Here is a 17,911-nt window from a genome sequence, read left to right as displayed (position 1 = left end):
CATGATAAAAGTGACAACCATCATGGATTTTATTTTGTTATTTCTGACTTTTACAATTTGTGAGCAGAGCCTCCGTTAGGCGCCCGCGGAGCCCGCAGCCGCTGGGGGCCACCCACATAGAGGGGCCTCACACATCAGCCAAAGCATCTTGAAAGTCCAGTTGTGCAACATAGACGTTTCCAATAACACTAGTCATGCATATCAACCGGCTGACAATCGCTTCACTGTCGAATTTAATCAAAGACATCATGTTGCACTTCACAACCACATGGCATTTCTATCTGTAAACCTCAGAGGATGAAAAATACAGTGAAATACACGAAAACCGGACCTTTTGTGGCAGAGTTGTTGTTGTTGTTGTTGTTGTTGTTTTTGGGCCCCTTCTGTGTCTGTCTTGCTTTATTCTAAAATCTTAAATGGTTCCTGTTACCATACTGACGCGTGATTCCCCTTGGTTAAGACCGGGAAATCATGAATGGCAATCGAGCTTACTTTGAGGCGACGATCAATGGCGGATTTAACTATATATATATGCGTAGGGGAGAAAAGAAGGAGGAAGAAGAAGCGGCAAGCTTTTACCTGACACGATCTCGCCGGGAAGTCTTCAACCTGCACGAAATTAACTCAAGCAGGAACGGGTTTAGAATTGTTTGGGAAAATAATACAAGGGTTGATTTAATAAATATCGGAACAGGAAAAGAATGCGCCGGTAACTAAATATGACCTAAATTGGGATCCCACACACCTCACTTCAAATACAAGCACAGGGGAAGAATGAATCAAAGAAACCGTTGTGTTCTATTGTGGGGACTTAGCTCTGTCTGGCAGTCAGGAATCATCAGGCTTGAGCACCGTCGTCCAACGTGGCTCTGGTTGGCACGAGCAGGCCTCGCCGCGCCCCCGTTCACCAGGCCTCGATGCGTCCTTGTTTGCACTCCACTCGACCGAGCCACCCGCTCGTCACACTCCAGCGGCAAGCCTCGCTCGTACGCTCGCCGTTCGCACGTGAACGCAAGGGAAGAGAATCGTCGGTGCTCCAATGGCAAGCCTCGCTCGTACGCTCGTCGTTCGCACATGAACGCAGGGGAGGAGAATCGTCGGTGCTCTGTCTCTCAACCAAAGTCCGAAGGCAAGAGAAGGCAAGAAGGGGAGACGGTCCAAAGCAAGAGGGCCAAGGGAGAGAGGAAACGTCGGTCACAACCATCCGCTATCACATCCAACACGAGAAGAAGGAAAATGTCCGCTCTCGTTTCGTGGTGTGGCTCGTCCTCTTACGTCACCGGCCCTTCCCATTGGCCGAGCGCTTCGTGCTCCTCCCCTCATGCCATCGGGCTGTGGTCAATCACGAGTCCTTCTGGGCATGGCTATTGCCTGCCTGTTCGATGTTTCATTGCCATGCTGGCGTAATGCGCAGCCAATTCCGGCCTGTTCTTCCGGTAAGTCTTTTTGTGAGAGGGAAGTTTTTATTACTGTGTGCGCTAATGGTGGGATTCTTAACCTACATATCTATGAGCGCTGCCATACGGGACAAATGGATGACCACAGAGGGAACGACACACCGGGGAATTAGCATAATCCCTACAACTACTTAACATGCCCCGCCCCCTCGTGGCGGGGACACATATCCAACTTATCCGACATCCGGGCTAGACAGGTCCTCTACTTATTTACATCGAGATGGTTCTTGCTACCCACGATCATCGGAGCACCTACCTATGCAGATCTATCTAAATCTATATATCCCCTACCCCAAAATTCATAACAATACATTAAACATCTTCTTCATCCATTTCAGAAAGATAGACAGACTTAAAATAGAAACCTGTGTCTTTATGTTTAAACAGACATCGATTGATTTTTTTTTTCCAAGTATAATCGATCGTTAGGGGACTAAGTCTATAAGAGACTTGGTCTCCTTTTGTTATTGGACTTCTTATTATTATTCTTTCCGCCAAATTTTGTGGAAGCTGCAGTGTCAGCACTGTTGCTCCGATCAACGATCAAGTTGAAACTTTCCAGGAATGTTGGGGCCGATGGGAATTGATGCCATCTTTTTTCCGAATTTTGATTTTGCAATCACCATGGCAACTAGCTTGGATTTAAGGGAAAACTTAAAAAACCTTCTCCCAAACCGCATATGCTATCGATTTGAATCTTGTCATGTTATGATCGACTACCCATGGTGCAAAAAAGTTGTATAAGATGACATCATTGATGAAGCGGTTTGGCAGCTACGTTGAGGTAAAAAAAACAATTATATCCGATTAACACAAAACATTTTTTGTGGCATCTACGTAGCAATACAAACTTGAATATGAATTTTTTTTTGATCGGTCACATGGTCTGGCTATGAAAAGGAAAACAAAATTGATGATGTCATAGGTCGTGACCAGGCGGCTATATGGGATTTCATGAAAACCTTTAAAATGCATCTCCGCCTTAATTTTTCGATCGATTGAGTTGAGACTTGGACCACTTATAGTAAGTATGCTACTTGACTTGATGTACTACTGTGTTCAAAAAGTATCCGACCTTTATTTTTCGTGCGTAAAAAAAAAGAAGCTAGGGAGGCGTTGATTGGTGCACGTATGTGGGCGATCCTAATGCACACGCGTGAATTTTTTCCCACCTGCAGAAGCTGTCATTCGACGGCAGACCGCTGATGAGTGAGGACATGTAAGTGAGTGTCGTCGGATTTTCGTTTTTGACAAAATGACGGAAAAACTTGAACAACGCTACTGCATCAAATTTTGTGTAAAGCTTGGCGATTCCCAAGTGGAAACGATCCGCAAGATTCAACACCGTTCATTCCATTATGAAGGAGGATTTGGGCTTCAGGAGAATCTCAGCGAAGTTCGTACCAAAGCTGCTAACGATTGAGCAGAAGCAACTCCGTTTGGAGATCGCACAGGACATGCTGGAGACTGTGAACAGTGATCCCAGCTTCCTCAACACAGTGATCACTGGCGATGAGTCCTGGGTTTATGGGTACGACCCAGAAACCAAGTTGCAGTCATCACAATGGAAGCATCCAACATCCCCGAGGCCAAAAAACACAAAATTTGATGCAGTAGCGTTGTTCAAGTTTTTCCGTCATTTTGTCAAAAACGAAAATCCGACGGCGCTCACTTACATGTCCTCACTCATCGGCGGTCTGCCGTCGAATGACAGCTTCTGCAGGTGGGAAAAAAATTCACGTGTGTGCATTAGGATCGCCTACATACGTGCACCAATCAACGCCTCCCTAGCTTCTTTTTTTTTACGCACGAAAAATAAAGGTCGGATACTTTGTGAACACACTACGTATATCCTCTAGATGACGTCATAGGTCATGTGGCATTGTGGCCATATTGGATTTCATGAAAAACGTATAAAATGCACCTTGTTGTGGCAGAGCAGAGCAGAAAAGACAAGTAGGCCTTTGGGTAGGCTTTAATCAACACAATGGTGGCCAGGTGCACAAAAAGAGGCCGAAGCAGGGCTTGAAGTCCTTAAGGCGGAACGTAGCATGGAGCGGATCGTAGGCAGCCTGCATGCCGTCGGCTGACCCACTTTTATACAGTAATGATCCCAGGACACAGGAAGTGAGGTACACAGGAAGTGAGGCATCATGAAAACTGGAATTATGTCATTCTCCCCTTGCTGAGAAAAACACTTCTCAGAGGCCCAGATGGTCGGGGACCCGCCGGGCACGTTGTGATCGTCATAGCGGCTGTTGTTCAGTCGCATCTCCAGAGACTTCAGTGGGCACAGAGCTAGGATCGTCCGATGCAGTTGAATCACTGCCAACCGCATTCTCCAAGTCGCAAGGTGCCTCGTTCTGTTGCTCCCATCCCTTTGTGTCTCCAGTCGGGGCGAAATGTCGGATGGATACAGTGGTTTCCTTGCCGTCTGGATAGCGGACCTGGGCGTACTGCAGATTTGTGTGCAGGAGTTCCACTTGGTCGACCAGTGGTTCCGTCTTACTCTGGTGCACATGTCTTTTGAGTAGGACAGGTCCAGGCATGGATAGCCAAGTCGGTACCGAGCTACCGGTCGCGGAGCGGCGAGCGAAACTTAGCAGTCTTCCGTGTGGGGTAGCGTTAGTAGCTGTGGACAAGAGAGAACGGATCGAGTGTAAGGCGTCAGACAAGACAGTTTGCCAACACTGGGTCGGCAGTTGGCATTACCTCAGGGCCATGGTGATAGCCTTCCAGACTGTTCCGTTGTAACGTTCAGCTTTGCCGTTACCCTGCGGGTTGTAGCTAGTGGTTCTGCTGCTAGAGATGCCTTTACTTGTCAGGAATTCACCATGCTCTCGGCTCATGAACAATGGTCCCCGGTCCGAATGGATGTAGGCGGGCATTCCAAAGAGGGCGAAAAGTTGGCAAAGGCAGTCGGTCACCGTATAACTTGTCATGTTCGCACATGGGAACACAAAGGGGAATCTCGAGTACTCATCGATGATAGTGAGGAAGTTCTGGTTTTTGTCAGTGCTTGGCAAAGGACCCTTAAAATCGATGTTAAGGCGTTTGAATGGCTGGGTGGCTTTTATGAGGTGGGCCCTTTCTGGCCGATAGAACCGGGGTTTGCACTCTGCACAGGTTCTGCACAAGCCGGTCATCCGTTGAACAACTTCCACCGAATAAGGTAGGTTTCGAGATTTCACGAAGTGGTACATGCAAGTGATTCCTGGGTGAGATAGGGACTGGTGGAGGTCGTATAGTGAACGATGGTCCAGGCATATAGATGAGCAGTATGACCTTGAGAATGCATCAGGAGGTATGTTTTCTTTCCCCGGATGGTAGATAATGTCATAATCTACGCAAGATAACTCCATGCACCAACGCATGATCTTGTCGTTCTTTATCTTGCCTTTCTGTCCTCTGTCAAACATGTAGCTGACAGAGCATTGGTCAGTCTTCAGTGTAAAGTGCCTTCCCGTCAGGTAGTGTCTCCAGTGGCGAACAGTTTCGATGATAGCCTTAGCTTCCTTTTCGACCGATGCATGACGTTTTTCGGATCCTTGGAGTGTGCGGGAGAAGAAGGCTACTGGACGCGCTGCCTGGTTAAGCATTGCGGCACCCCGCCTGGTTAAGCGGAGAATAGCAAACTCGGATGCGTCAGTCTCAACTTCAAAGGGTATTCACTCATCAATTGCGTTGACCAGTGACTCTTCAATGTCCCGTTTGAGTTGGTGGAATGCGGTTTCAGCCTCCTTTGAGATGGGGAAAGCTTTTGTGGCACTGAGGGGGCAAATTTTGCTTGAATAGTTGTGAATCCACTGAGAGTAGTAGGCAAAAAGTCCGAGGATCTGGCAGAGCGACTTAATGTTGTGCGGCACGGGTAGCCCTCGCAGGGGCCGAAAACGCTCAGCGTCTGGCTGCATTTGACCATCCTCTACTACATAGCCCAGTATACTGAGTTTAGTGGTCGAAAACACACACACTTATCCTCATTATAGCCGATGTTCTTCCTTTCGGCTGGTTTGGGGAACTGATTCAGGTTGACATCGTGCTCGGTTTGTGCTATGCCACAGATAGTCAGATTGTCTAGGTAAGCTAACATTCCAGCGAGTTTCTCTTCCTTAATAAAGGAGTTCATGATGCGTTGGAAGCAAGATACACGGTTCGTGATGACAAATGGGACTCGCATGAACTGTTAAAGACTTCCGCTCAATTTGAAAGCCATATCGGGCTTCTCTTGTTCCTTGTGGGTACCTGATGGTAAGCACTACGCAGGTCGCTGGTGCTGAAGACACGATACTGGGTGATCTTATTCACTGTGTCATCAATACGCGGTAGCGGGTACCCGTTGAGTTGCGTAAATCAGTTGATGGTCTCAGAATAGTCAATCGCAAGCCGTTTCTTATGGTTTTTGTCTTTAGTTACCACGACCTGGGCACGCCATGAGGAATTACCTGGGCAATTACTCGGTTTGATGACTCCTTCGCGTAGTAGCCGCTGAGTTTCTTTCTCGATGAATTTGCGGTCGTCAAAGTTGTACCGCCACGACCTGGCGGCAATAGGTTGACATTCCGCCGTCAGATTGGCAAACAGTTCCGGGGGGTCAACGCGTAGTGTGGTCAGTCCACAGAGAACCAAAGGCGGCAGGTTTTCAGTGTGATGCCATCATGCTGTTTCTTGAAGTCTTGCCCGAGGATAACGTCTGTGCAGAGCTCGGGGTGTATGGACAGTTGCACGTCTTGGTAGCTTCGTCCTTTCAGTGTTAAATTGACCACGCATACTCCAAGCGTCTTCATTGAAAGCGATGCTGAGGCCATAGAGACAGCTTTGCCCGACTGGTAAAACTTTAGCAAATGTCGCCTGACGAGGTGTGGGTGAATAAAGCTTTCGATGCTTCCACTGTCAATGAGGCCATCGGCTTCAATTCCATTAATGGCAACCTTATAGGTTGCTTTTGATAGCGCCGGAGAGATGGGTGCAGATGTCACGGAGGCAAGGGTCGGGTGATTCGCTGGCACTGCGATAGCGCCCGCGGCAGCGGCGGCTGGTGACGAACAGCAGACTTTAGCAAAGTGCCCCTTCTCCCCGCATTTGTTGCATGTAGCCTTGTGTGCGGGGCACCTTGTACGGAGGTGTTTCAAGTAACCACAGAAGAAGCATTTGCTGCCCGTAGCAGCTGATACTGTTGGAGAGTCGGTTGACTCGATAGTTGGGTAGAACGGATTCAGAACAGCTTGTTTCAGTTCAGCGGCGGCACTATACGGTGACCCCGATGACGCCCCATATTGCTCGGAGCTCTTTTGCGCTGAATCTAGGACTCATGCTTGGTCGAACATCGTCGCTTGTTCTAAGGTCCTATTTTCTAGGAGGTGTTGGCGGATCAACGGGGATTGTAGTCCACTGATGAATGAATCTCTAATAAGTCCTTCTAGATGTTGAGCTGCGGTCACGGCTTGGCAGTTACAGTCTTTACCCAGTGTCTTTAAAGCCTGTAGGTATTCATCCAGGGATTCGCCGACTTGTTGGCGACGCGTATCAAGAAGGTGGCGTGCAAAAGTCTAATTCTTCAGATTTATATACACGGGCTTCAGCATTTCAGCCGCGTTCTCGTAGGCAGTCCATGATGATTTTGTAGATCCTTAGCATGACAAAGTTTGTCAGGAGAAGAGGTTTGTCGAGTCCTTCAGGAGGAAGTACAGCAACGAAGTTTTCGAAGGTCCGAAACCAGTGTGTCCATTTGTCAGTAGCCAAACTTGAGTTTGGATCCGTGTCAAGGCGTTCTGGTCGAAGCAGCCGGTCCATTGTTGTGTTGATTAAATTGTTGTGGCAGAGCAGGGCAGAAAAGACAAGTAGGCACAATGGTGGCCAGGCGCACAATAAGCGGCCAAAGCAGGGCTTGAAGTCCTTAAGAGGGAACGTAACATGGAGCGGATCGTAGGCAGCCCGCATGCCGTCGGCTGACCCGCTTTTATACAGTAATGATCCCAGGACACAGGAAGTGAGGTACACAGGAAGTGAGGTACACAGGAAGTGATGACACAGGAAGTGAGGCATCAAGAAAACTGGAATTATGTCACACCTCCTTCTTCATTTTTTGGATCAATTCAGTTCAAACTTTGCATAACTACGTCCTGGCTGCAGCTGTCAAGGACGTTGTTGCACACTTGTCCAATCAGAATGGGGCATCTTGGTCCCCGGAGCATCACTGCTCGCAGTTTTGATTTCTTCTTGTTTCCATACTTTTTCCAGTAACATCCCTACATCCTTTTTCGTTTAAAAAAAATGTTTTTATTACTTGTTAAAAAGCTTTCCAACAACCTCAAAGTAAATCGAATGAAATTTACTGTGAATCATTTACTCGATTTTATGTCATTTCCTCCATCTGGCGGAAGTACCTTTAGGAGGTCAGTCAGCGTTATCTTCATTCTTAACATACTCGGCATTAGGCCCACATAAGCTATCCTGGCAAATGATGAACAGCGATTGACATTGGACTTAGTTCATTGTTGGCCACATATCACACTCTGGTTGACCCACACTACTGTCCTATCTAGTTTGGTTACAATCGGTACAGGTATAGACCGATCCGATAAGGACGATCAGGCCCCCTCGCCGATAGGCGGCGCTCTGCGCCCGCCATTACTGGGGGGCGTCCCGATCCAAACTTAACTCCAGCTGTCTGCGCCAGCACAACTATCATCGCGATCGTACATGAAAAGTGTCCGTGATAATCGTTCTCAAGTGTTTCTCTATACATGTGGAGTGGTCGTGGACACGTGACACCTGAAGGCACACGATACAAACGCCGTTTTTGGCGATGTCGCCGAGCGCCGAAGGCGCACGGCCATGCCGCTCTGAAGGCACCTGGCACCTGGGGGTACCCGGTTTCCACTTCCACCTGCACCAAACCAATTTTGTTAGCAACCGCATACTCTATGCTACGCCATGCCAAGCCCCCTTCCGCCTTAGCCACGAGTTTCTCGACCACTACGATAACGACTCCTCTGACCGACCCGACTAGGTGCCAGTCCCTTCATCAACTCCTCCATACGGCCAGGTCTTGGCGGTCGTACCACAGCCGCTCCGCATGGATTCTCCCCTCAGAATCCACCTCCGCCCGGGCCGGCCACCTCTGGCAACTACGGCTAGGCCCCGAGTGGCCGCTGCTGAGCCCCAAGTTCCTTGATCACTAGGGTCGCGACTCGTCTGGCAGACCCGACTGGGCCTCCGTCCCTCCACGCGGGCCGCCACACCGGCTCCTCGCCGGTCGTATAGCTTGGTGGACCAGTGGTATCGTCCACGATTCCATCTTCTCCGATGAATCTAACAAACAAATATATTTTGTATCGATATTCTTTCGGCAAAGTGAACTGAGCCCGGTAACTGCATGTAATCTGAACGCTGGAGAGCAAGCCGAATGAAGCGGACGCCTCCCACCTATGGCGTCGTCTATAGAGGGCGCCCATCCATTGAACCCTCCGTCGGATCAGTCTATAGCCGAGATATGACAATACATTACCCATGATAGTGCGGAAAGACAGATACACGCAGAGACAGACAGACATAACTGATCAATCTAGTACTCCGCTAACCCCTCCAGCAAAAAACAAACAACAAAACAACAAAAAATAATGTTGAAACTAATTAAGCTCGACATACATGAAAGCAAAACGTAATACCATTTAAATCAAAGTTTTACGAACATTTCTCTTAACAACAAAAAAAAAAAATTGATTTTATAAACACCAATTTCGCCCAGATTCCTAGTTTTCTGCTAATGCCAGGAAATGTACATATCTGCGGGGGAGTAACAAGACTGATAGACTAACAACGGTGTAGCCGGGCTTGCATCTGCTGTCCCCTGACCATGTGACCAGATGCTGAGCTGTGATTGGTGGACGTTTGTGGGACATACATACATCGAACGGGCAGACAAACGCTGTCCCAGATGGCATTGCTTTCAGGCTACACTGTAAAAATATGGCTGCCAAGCCACGTGACAAATGAATTCATCAATTTTTTTTTTCTTGACCAATTTATCCCGATATCACGCTCAAGAAATTTCATACTGATCGGATCAAGCGTTATACTTGTCAATTTAAGACGTCATAATGAAGGCACCTATGACATCATCATTAACATGTGATACTTTACAATGAGCCACCTTTCAATTTTTTCCATGGAGCGGTTTCGGAGATAAAAGCTGCAAAGTTTTTCCGCTTTTCCAAGATGGCGCCCATAACACGTGACCTATGATGCAATAATCATAAAATTCTACCAGATGAGGTGCCCATATGGTGAAATTTTGTTCAATCGGAACAACGGTTGCAGAGAAAATGAATTTTAAAGGGAGTAAACCCGCAAAATTCCAGCGGAAGGGATATACATACATACATACATACATACATACATACATACATACATACATACATACACACATACCTACATACACACACCTACATACACACATACCTACATACACACACACACACATACATACACACATACATACCGACATACATACACACATACACACATACCTACATACATACAAACCTACATACACACATACCTACATACACACACACACATACATACATACACATACATATTACATACCGACATACATACACACATACCTACATACACACACCTACATACACACATACACACATACCTACATACATACAAACCTACATACACACATACCTACATACACACACACACACATACATACACACATACATACCGACATACATACATACATACATACACACATACCTACATACACACATACCTACATACATACATACTGTTACGGGACCGCGGCGAGGATGTTGTTTGCCGAGCGGATGGCCGCCGCGCCCGAACAGTTACCCCGACTAACCCGATTCCTGAACGTTGGCCAAAATCACGCCACAGATATTCAATAGGGAAAAGACAAAGGCGACACGGATGTGAAGAAGAAGAAGAAGCCACAAAGGTTTTGCAATACGAATATAATTTATTACTATGTACAGGACCAAAGAAACCAAGGAAGAAGGAAAGATAAGAAAATAAAGCAGAAAGAGGGACGGCCCAGAAAGACACAGTGAAAATACTAGCTTAACTAAACAGGCTTAACTTATTACCCAGGACAGAACAAACAAAACAAACTCACGTACGCAAAAGGATGGAAGGGCAGGAATCGTTTGGAGGGATGAGCAGGTGGAATCACAGGGCACAGCGAGCAGGTCCACTCCGGGCGGGAAGCGAGGAGCCGGCAGCTCCTTGTATTCGGCTTTACACCGCACACCGGCAGGGTCACTCGCTGCCCCGTCAGGGCTTCACGCGGCTGGTTGAAACGAGGCTGGTTGAAGCGGCTCTTTGTCAAAGGCTTTTCGTATCTCTCACGCAACAACCACCCAAAGGCTTTCCGTATCTCTCACGCAACTCCGGTGAAACTCTCAACTCTCTCCCGGTGGACTGCCAACCCTCTTACGCACCTGGACTCATCTGCCGTATCTCTGGTGTATCTTTTCCCAGCGATCGTCGCACCCTTCTCTCATACCTTCAGCGCGGGTGTGACACGCCCTCGTCGGTTTCGGTACCGCCCCCCCGTGCTCTGTTTCGTGACCTTGTATGGCAATCCCACGGGCTTGTCTCCTTATTTGGGCATCGCGACGACGGCACGCCCCTCGTGGGGGCTTGTTTCCTTATTTGGGCATGGGGCTGAACAGCCCCGCCCTTCGTGGCACGCCCTGGGCTTGCCTCTCCCTGGCGACCCCGCCCCTCCTGTTCAAACAGAGCACGGAGCACATATTCACTATAGCAGCGAAATGAGAGGGCGCGCACCCCACGCTTGTGAACTGCTTTACCCAGAGATGGAGAGTTTGGCTGGGAAATGGAATTATTGAAGGGGAGCTATTCTTAATTGATTCGGTGCAATGGAGTATTAATTAATGGAAGACAAAGCCTTAGCCTAATACACAGAATAAGGATATAACTACTGAACAGGGATATATGGTGTCCTTCGTGTATGTTTTATGGAATTAATTACGGGAACGCCCTTTGACCTTTATACACAGACTGGAGGCAGGAGGGTCCAGAATAAAGCAATAAAAAACAAAAAAAACACAATCCTCATATCCACAACAATACACACACATACTTACACACATACATACAAACCTACATACACACACACACACCTACACACACACACACACACACACACACACACAAACACAAACACCGGACGGACAGACAAACACTGTTCCAGATGGCACTGCCATACGGACTACGCCATAAAAAAGTACAAAGCTTGGGAGACCGATTAATAGTGACTGCCACCAAACACCAAGTCACGTGATACGCCCGCCCGACCTCGTATGACGAACGACGTCACTTCCTCTTTACAATTCGCCAAATTGAGCCACTTCCTCTCTGCTCACCTTCACTCTTTCATTCCTCTTTTCTCCCGCCTCTGGAACAAACTCCCACACTCCCTTCAATCCCACTCCTCCCTCCAGGTCTTTAAAACAGCTGTTCACCACCAACTCTTATCTTCCCCCATCCAAAACCTTGATCTTTTCTACCCCCACTAATTCACCCCAGATCCACCTTGTTTGAAATTCCAACTTCTTTCCTGGAAGTCCTTGCAGTGTCCATATGTTTTATACCTCTCCCACCCACCCCCTTCCCACGCCTCCCACCCCCCAAAGCCCTCTCCCTCCCACAGATCTCTCGATGTCTCCATGTCTCTCGGTCCCTACTCTCAAATGTTGTGTTTGTGTCCTTCCCCCTCTCTCCCCATCTTGTCTACCGCTCCCGATGTTATATGTTTTATGTGTCGGTTTGTCTTTGTGTGATTAATGTTCGCTCTTTCACGAGCCTCGATCTTGTATACAAAAAAAAAAGAAAAAAAAGAAAAAGGTATTGTATCAATACAGATTCTAGTAGAATCTGTATTGATACAGTACCTTTTTTTTTTTACTCTACTCTACATAGCGTAAAATTCTACTCTACATTTCTACTCTACATATGAATGCAGATTCTATTTACAATTTACAATTCGACAATGCAGATTCTACTCTACATATGCACCATACATACGAAAGAGTAGGTTTTTAAATGTTGGTTCAAAATACAGCAACGTAATGACGATGACGTAGCCAATTTATATTGTTTAATATTATCACGTACAGTTTTGTGAGATGATAATAACGAATAAGTGGAATCCCATCCAATCCACTTTATACACCCTAACAGCATGATCCGGATCCAGTGAAACCAAACTCCATTTTGCATTTTTTAAAATTACGTTTACCACGATGTCCTGCTGATTTTATAGTTTGTGTGGTTAAACTACCTTTATAAAATCAGTTCTGCTCAAAAAGGATGCTCGCACGTTTATCATTTTTAAATGTCAGACGTTAAAATTTCACAAATTCAGTCACCATGAATACAAAATATTTTGATGGGGGGTGGGGACAAATTTATCCCCCCGGGGATGGCAATTTCAAGTGCAGTGCCAGGGATTTTAAAAAACAGTGCCAGGGAAATCCCCCCCCCCCCCTCCGCATCCCAGGGAAATCCCCTCCATTCCGAGGAAATCCCCCTCATCCCTGGGAACCCCTCACCCCTCCTCATCCCAGGGAAATCCTCTCCATTCCGAGGAAATCCCCCTCATCCCTGGGAACCCCTCACCCCTCCTCATCCCAGGGAAATCCCCTCCATTCCGAGGAAATCCCTCTCATCCCTGGGAACTCCTCACCCCTCCTCATCCCAGGGGAATCCAGTCCATTCCAGGAAAATCCCCTCATCCGTGGGAACCCCTCCCCCCTCTTCATCCCAGGGAAATCTCTCCCATCCCCGGGAAATCCCTCCCATCCCCAGGAAATCCTCCCCCCCCCCCCCCCACCATCCCAGGAGAATCGCTCCTATCCCCATGAAATCCCCCCAATCCCCAGGACACCCCTCCCATCCCCAGGAAATCCGTCCCATCCCCATCCCAGGGGAATCCCTCCCACCCCCACTCCCTCCCATTTAAATCGCATCCTGGTGACGAGGACAAAACTAGAACAGTACTCGGTAGAGAGCACACCTCCGCCTGGTGAACAGATGTTTTGTGTCCACTGATAGGCCAGATCTGGATTCGGACCTGAACCAAAATCGAATCGGCTTCTTCTCGTCACCAAACCAACTCATCCCCAAATTTAGTCATAACTCGTCCATAACATTTTAAAATATGTTATCATTTTTGGCCATATCTCTCAATGGCGAAGAATCACTTTAAACATTCTACTACCGGATCCGCATTCGAATCTTCACCAAAATCGAATCGATTAGTCCTTGGCACACACCCAACCTGTCCACCAAGTTTCGTCCAAATCCGTCCGCAACTTTTTGAGATATCTTGTTCACAAACAAACAGATAGACTGCAGACAGGAGTGTAAACATAACCTCCATCTACCTTCGGTGGCGAAGGTATTGATTCGATTTTGGTGAAGATCCGGATCCAGATACTACAATTTTTAGTGATTCTTCACCATTGAGTTATAGGGCTAAAACCGATATCATGATATGATCTGTGCATGAAAAAAATAATATAGCATCCCATATTGGTATAATTGAAGTTTCATTGAACAGATGTTGGGATTGATGTCCGACAGAGCGACGAGGAAGATTAACAAACTGTCGACTGTAAGTGCTCAAGGAATGAAGGATTCAAGGATTCATGTGTTCGAAGGAGAAACATTCGATTGGAATCCCTGCAGTGGGACATAGAGAGAAGGGAAGAGAAAACTTACCGGAGTGAAGAATCCCAGTGAGGATGATGAAGAAGTAAAGGAAGAACATCCTGTTTTCCCGGTGGATGAGACTAAAGTGGCATTCGGGATCTGGGACACAAGTCGGGCAGTCTCCGACTCCAGGGAATGAACACAAATCGGTACAAGGAGAAACTTTATACACTTCTTGTTCCCACAGATGATTTCTCGTCATTTTATAAACTTCCTCACAAAACGTGACGTCACAAATTCCAATGGAAACTCTCTAAATTGGTACGAGATGGGCAGGTACAGTGAACACGGCACAGGTACCGCTCCTGTTTTACACTCCTGTTCCTGTTCCGCTCCCGCTCCCGCTCCGGCACAGGCACAGGTACCGCTTCTTCATCATTCCCAGGATCTCACATCCTCACAGTTCATCTATCGATCCTCTATCCGTGTTTGATGGAATGTTTCAGTGAAAGTGTGAAATGTCACGTGATATGACACTCAGCCATTTTCTTTTGTACAGACTAAGTTCCCCATATTATCACACATATTAACACATGTATTGCTTAATTTTCCAAAATGACACAATCACTAAACCCGAGGTTCAACTTCCCCTATCCCATTGTGTAGCTACATAGAACGACCTCGTAACTACACCAACACACAACTAATCATTTACTGTATATACATATACTGTATATATACAGTCGTGGCAAAAAATATTGGCACCCTTGCACTTTTTTCAAATAATGCACAATTTCTTCCAGAAAATTGTTGAAATTAAAAAAATATTTTTGTATCAACATTTGTATTTCTTTGGTTTGCAGTGGAAAAAAAACAAAAAAAGCTGAAAAAATTACTAAATCTTAGCTTATTCCACACAGAAATCCTAAAATGGCTCGGATAATATTATGAGCACCTTTTAGAAGTTGTTAGGAATAATTAGATTTCAAGCAGGTGATTCTCCTTTACTTTAGAATTGAACTCACCTGTGGTGAGTTGTGGGTACCTGCAATATAAAAATCACTCATTCAACCAGTTTTAATGGAGAAAAGGAGTCATTCTGCTGTTTTGTGTCACTGTGTGTACCGCAATGAGCATGGAGAAAGGAAAGAAAACCAGAGAATTGTCTGAGGAGGTCAGACACAAGATTGTAGCCAAGCATGGATAATCTCAAGGCTACAAGTCCATCTTCAGAGACATTTATGTTCCTGTGTCCACCGTACGCAATGTTATCAGGAAGTTTAAGACCCATGGCACTATAGCCAACCTCCCTGGACGTGGCCGCAAGGGAAAACTTGATCGAAGGTTGCAGCGAAGGATTGTTCGAATGGTGGAGAAAGCACCTCGATCAACTCCTAAACAGATTCAAGCTGACCTTCAGACACAATAGTCCACTAGCCATTCCTATATGTTCTATAGTGAACCTAGAAATGTTGAGTACTACAAGGTTTTATGGTATAAATGTAATGTATGGGTCTTAAGGACTCCGAAACTGCCGGATGCTATTTTGCATCTGTGTAGCATTTTGCATAATTGACCTAATTAGCATATGAATTAGGTCAAATCACTAAATCCGGAATATCTTCATAACTAAGCAACATAGAGACTTCATTATAGTATCTAGACCTATGTTTTCTACCCCAAGGAATCCAAATAACATGGTTTTAATCTCCTAAAATCCCTCCAACTATCCAAAATCCAATATGGCCGTCATGCATAACAATATAAATCCTAAAATCACCCAAACTCAGAAACGGTTAAAGATACGGATTTCATTTTGATGAGCACACCCATGTTTATTACCTCAAGGAACTCATATAACATTATTTTAAAACCCTATCTCCTATCTGTTTATCTGAAATGCAAATGTGACTAATATAAATAATTACCCAGCTCAAAAGTCGTAAAACCGTATGAATAATTGAAGAGATTTCCTTTGACACTTCGACCCATGTCTAATTATTTATCCAACTACCAAAAATCCAATTTTTGGATAGCCGACCAACTACTATGGCCTACCTCTTCGAAAAGTGCCTTAGGGTCTTTCAGGTCCACCAGGAAATGCTAGCATAGCGGACGGCTGATTTAAGGTCTTCTCAACCTGAGACGGGTCAGGAATCAAACCCAAGCAAGCCAGCGAATGGCACCTCACATTAAGCTGTCCTGTGAATCCATCGAAAAATCTGTTGAAACAAATTACCTCCCGGTATGTACACGTACCGTATAACTAGGATGTTATTTTAGCCGTATGTTTCACTTCCTTCCAAGTCGGAACCCTTGTGGTGTTTACTGCATTCGAGAAAAAGTCACTTGCCAAAATGACAGAGGGAGATGGAGAGAATAGTAGCCAAAAGTTGAAGTTTTTGGGCCTCTGCAGAGGCATACTTGGTGCCAGGAGAGAGGGGGAGAGGAAGTGGAAAAGACAGGAGAGGGAATATAAGAAAAGGTGGGGGAGAGTGGGGGAAGGGGTGAAAGAGGATAGAAGGTGAGGGGAGGTGGAACAAAGAAAAGGAAAACAATGGTTTTTTCTCTGCTCACCTTCACTCTTTCATTCCTCTTTTCTCCCGCCTCTGGAGCAAACTCCCTCACTCTCTTCAATCCCACTCCACCCTCCAAGTCTTTAAAACAGCTGTTCACCACCATCTCTTATCTTCCCCCATCCAAAACCTTGATCTTTTCTACCCCCGCTAATTTCACCCCAATTCCACTTTTTTGAAATACCAACTTCTGTCCAGGAAGTCCTTGGTGTCCTTGTGTTTTATACTTCTCCCTCCCCCCCCCCCCCCTTCCCATGCCTCCTCCCCCCAAGCCCTCTCCCTTCCACACATCTCCCCTGCTCTCGGATGTTGTGTTTGTGTGCTTCCCCTTCTCTCCCCATCTTGTCTTCCGCTCCCTCTTTTTGGGTATTTTGTTTGTCTGGTTGATTTGTTTGTGAAGTAAATGTTAGCTCTTTCACGAGCCTCGATTCAGTATACAAAAAAAAACAAAAAAAAACTGCCGAGTGCATAATTATAACTATTGCAAGTAATCGCCATAAAAGACATCACAAAATTGTAACATTTTGTGTTCTCTTTAAAAAGTACATTACATAAATAAAAATAATGATACAATGCTAGTTTTCCACCAGCGATTTCTACGTTCCAACTATAAAAGAAAAATGTTAATATGCAGTAGATGCAGTAGTGGTCTCTAAGAAGCATCTGCCATCACTTCTCGCCGAGACACAACTAAGCTCATATTTCCCCTCAAGCTACTTATAAACTCCTTCCTGCTTCACTAACACCTCTTCTAACGATTTATCTTCATCTTTCCCTCTCTACTTGCCGATTAACTTTCCATTTTTTACTCGCCGTTTTCTTTTACTTTTAATTATTTTTTAGAATTATGATTATGAATACTATGGTATTTGAAATTTTTTTTTTTTAAATCTCAACGCGTTTTTTCCTCGTAGTTTTCTTTTAATATATTGTTCTGGTTTTTAGAACCTTCACTTTGTAAATTTTAGTAAATGTTTCCCTTATAAATGATCCCCTGTAAATATCCCCATCATTTGGCTTATTAAAGATCGCACCCTAGTTCGTCCATGTACAACATGTAGAGAACCATAGGACCTCTCTGTAGTTATTTCATTATTATGTGTTTCAGTTAAGGATCTGTTCCCAATAGTTGAATTTGCATTGCATTAATTAAATAAGATAGGCCCC

At 45.8% G+C, this 17,911-nt stretch overlaps 1 protein-coding gene across 1 annotated transcript in view; it reads right to left on the bottom strand.

Moving 5' to 3' along the window:
* LOC137427073 (phosphatidylcholine:ceramide cholinephosphotransferase 1) overlaps positions 1 to 14,387 on the bottom strand; it is a 73,949-nt gene extending 59,562 nt beyond the window's left edge. The window contains exon 1 of the mRNA XM_078778708.1: positions 14,238 to 14,387. Coding sequence (XP_078634834.1) covers positions 14,238 to 14,286 — 49 coding nt within the window. The 5' untranslated portion in view covers positions 14,287 to 14,387. The remainder of the gene's footprint in view (positions 1 to 14,237) is intronic.
* Between the last annotated feature and the right edge of the window lie 3,524 nt (positions 14,388 to 17,911).

This window comes from Myxine glutinosa, chromosome 5 (assembly GCF_964187855.1).
Source record: "Myxine glutinosa chromosome 5, kmMyxGlut1.1, whole genome shotgun sequence".
Taxonomy (NCBI): Eukaryota; Metazoa; Chordata; class Myxini; order Myxiniformes; family Myxinidae; genus Myxine; species Myxine glutinosa.
The sequence above is the reverse complement of the archived record's forward strand: the minus strand, read 5'-3'. Positions and strand labels throughout refer to the sequence as shown.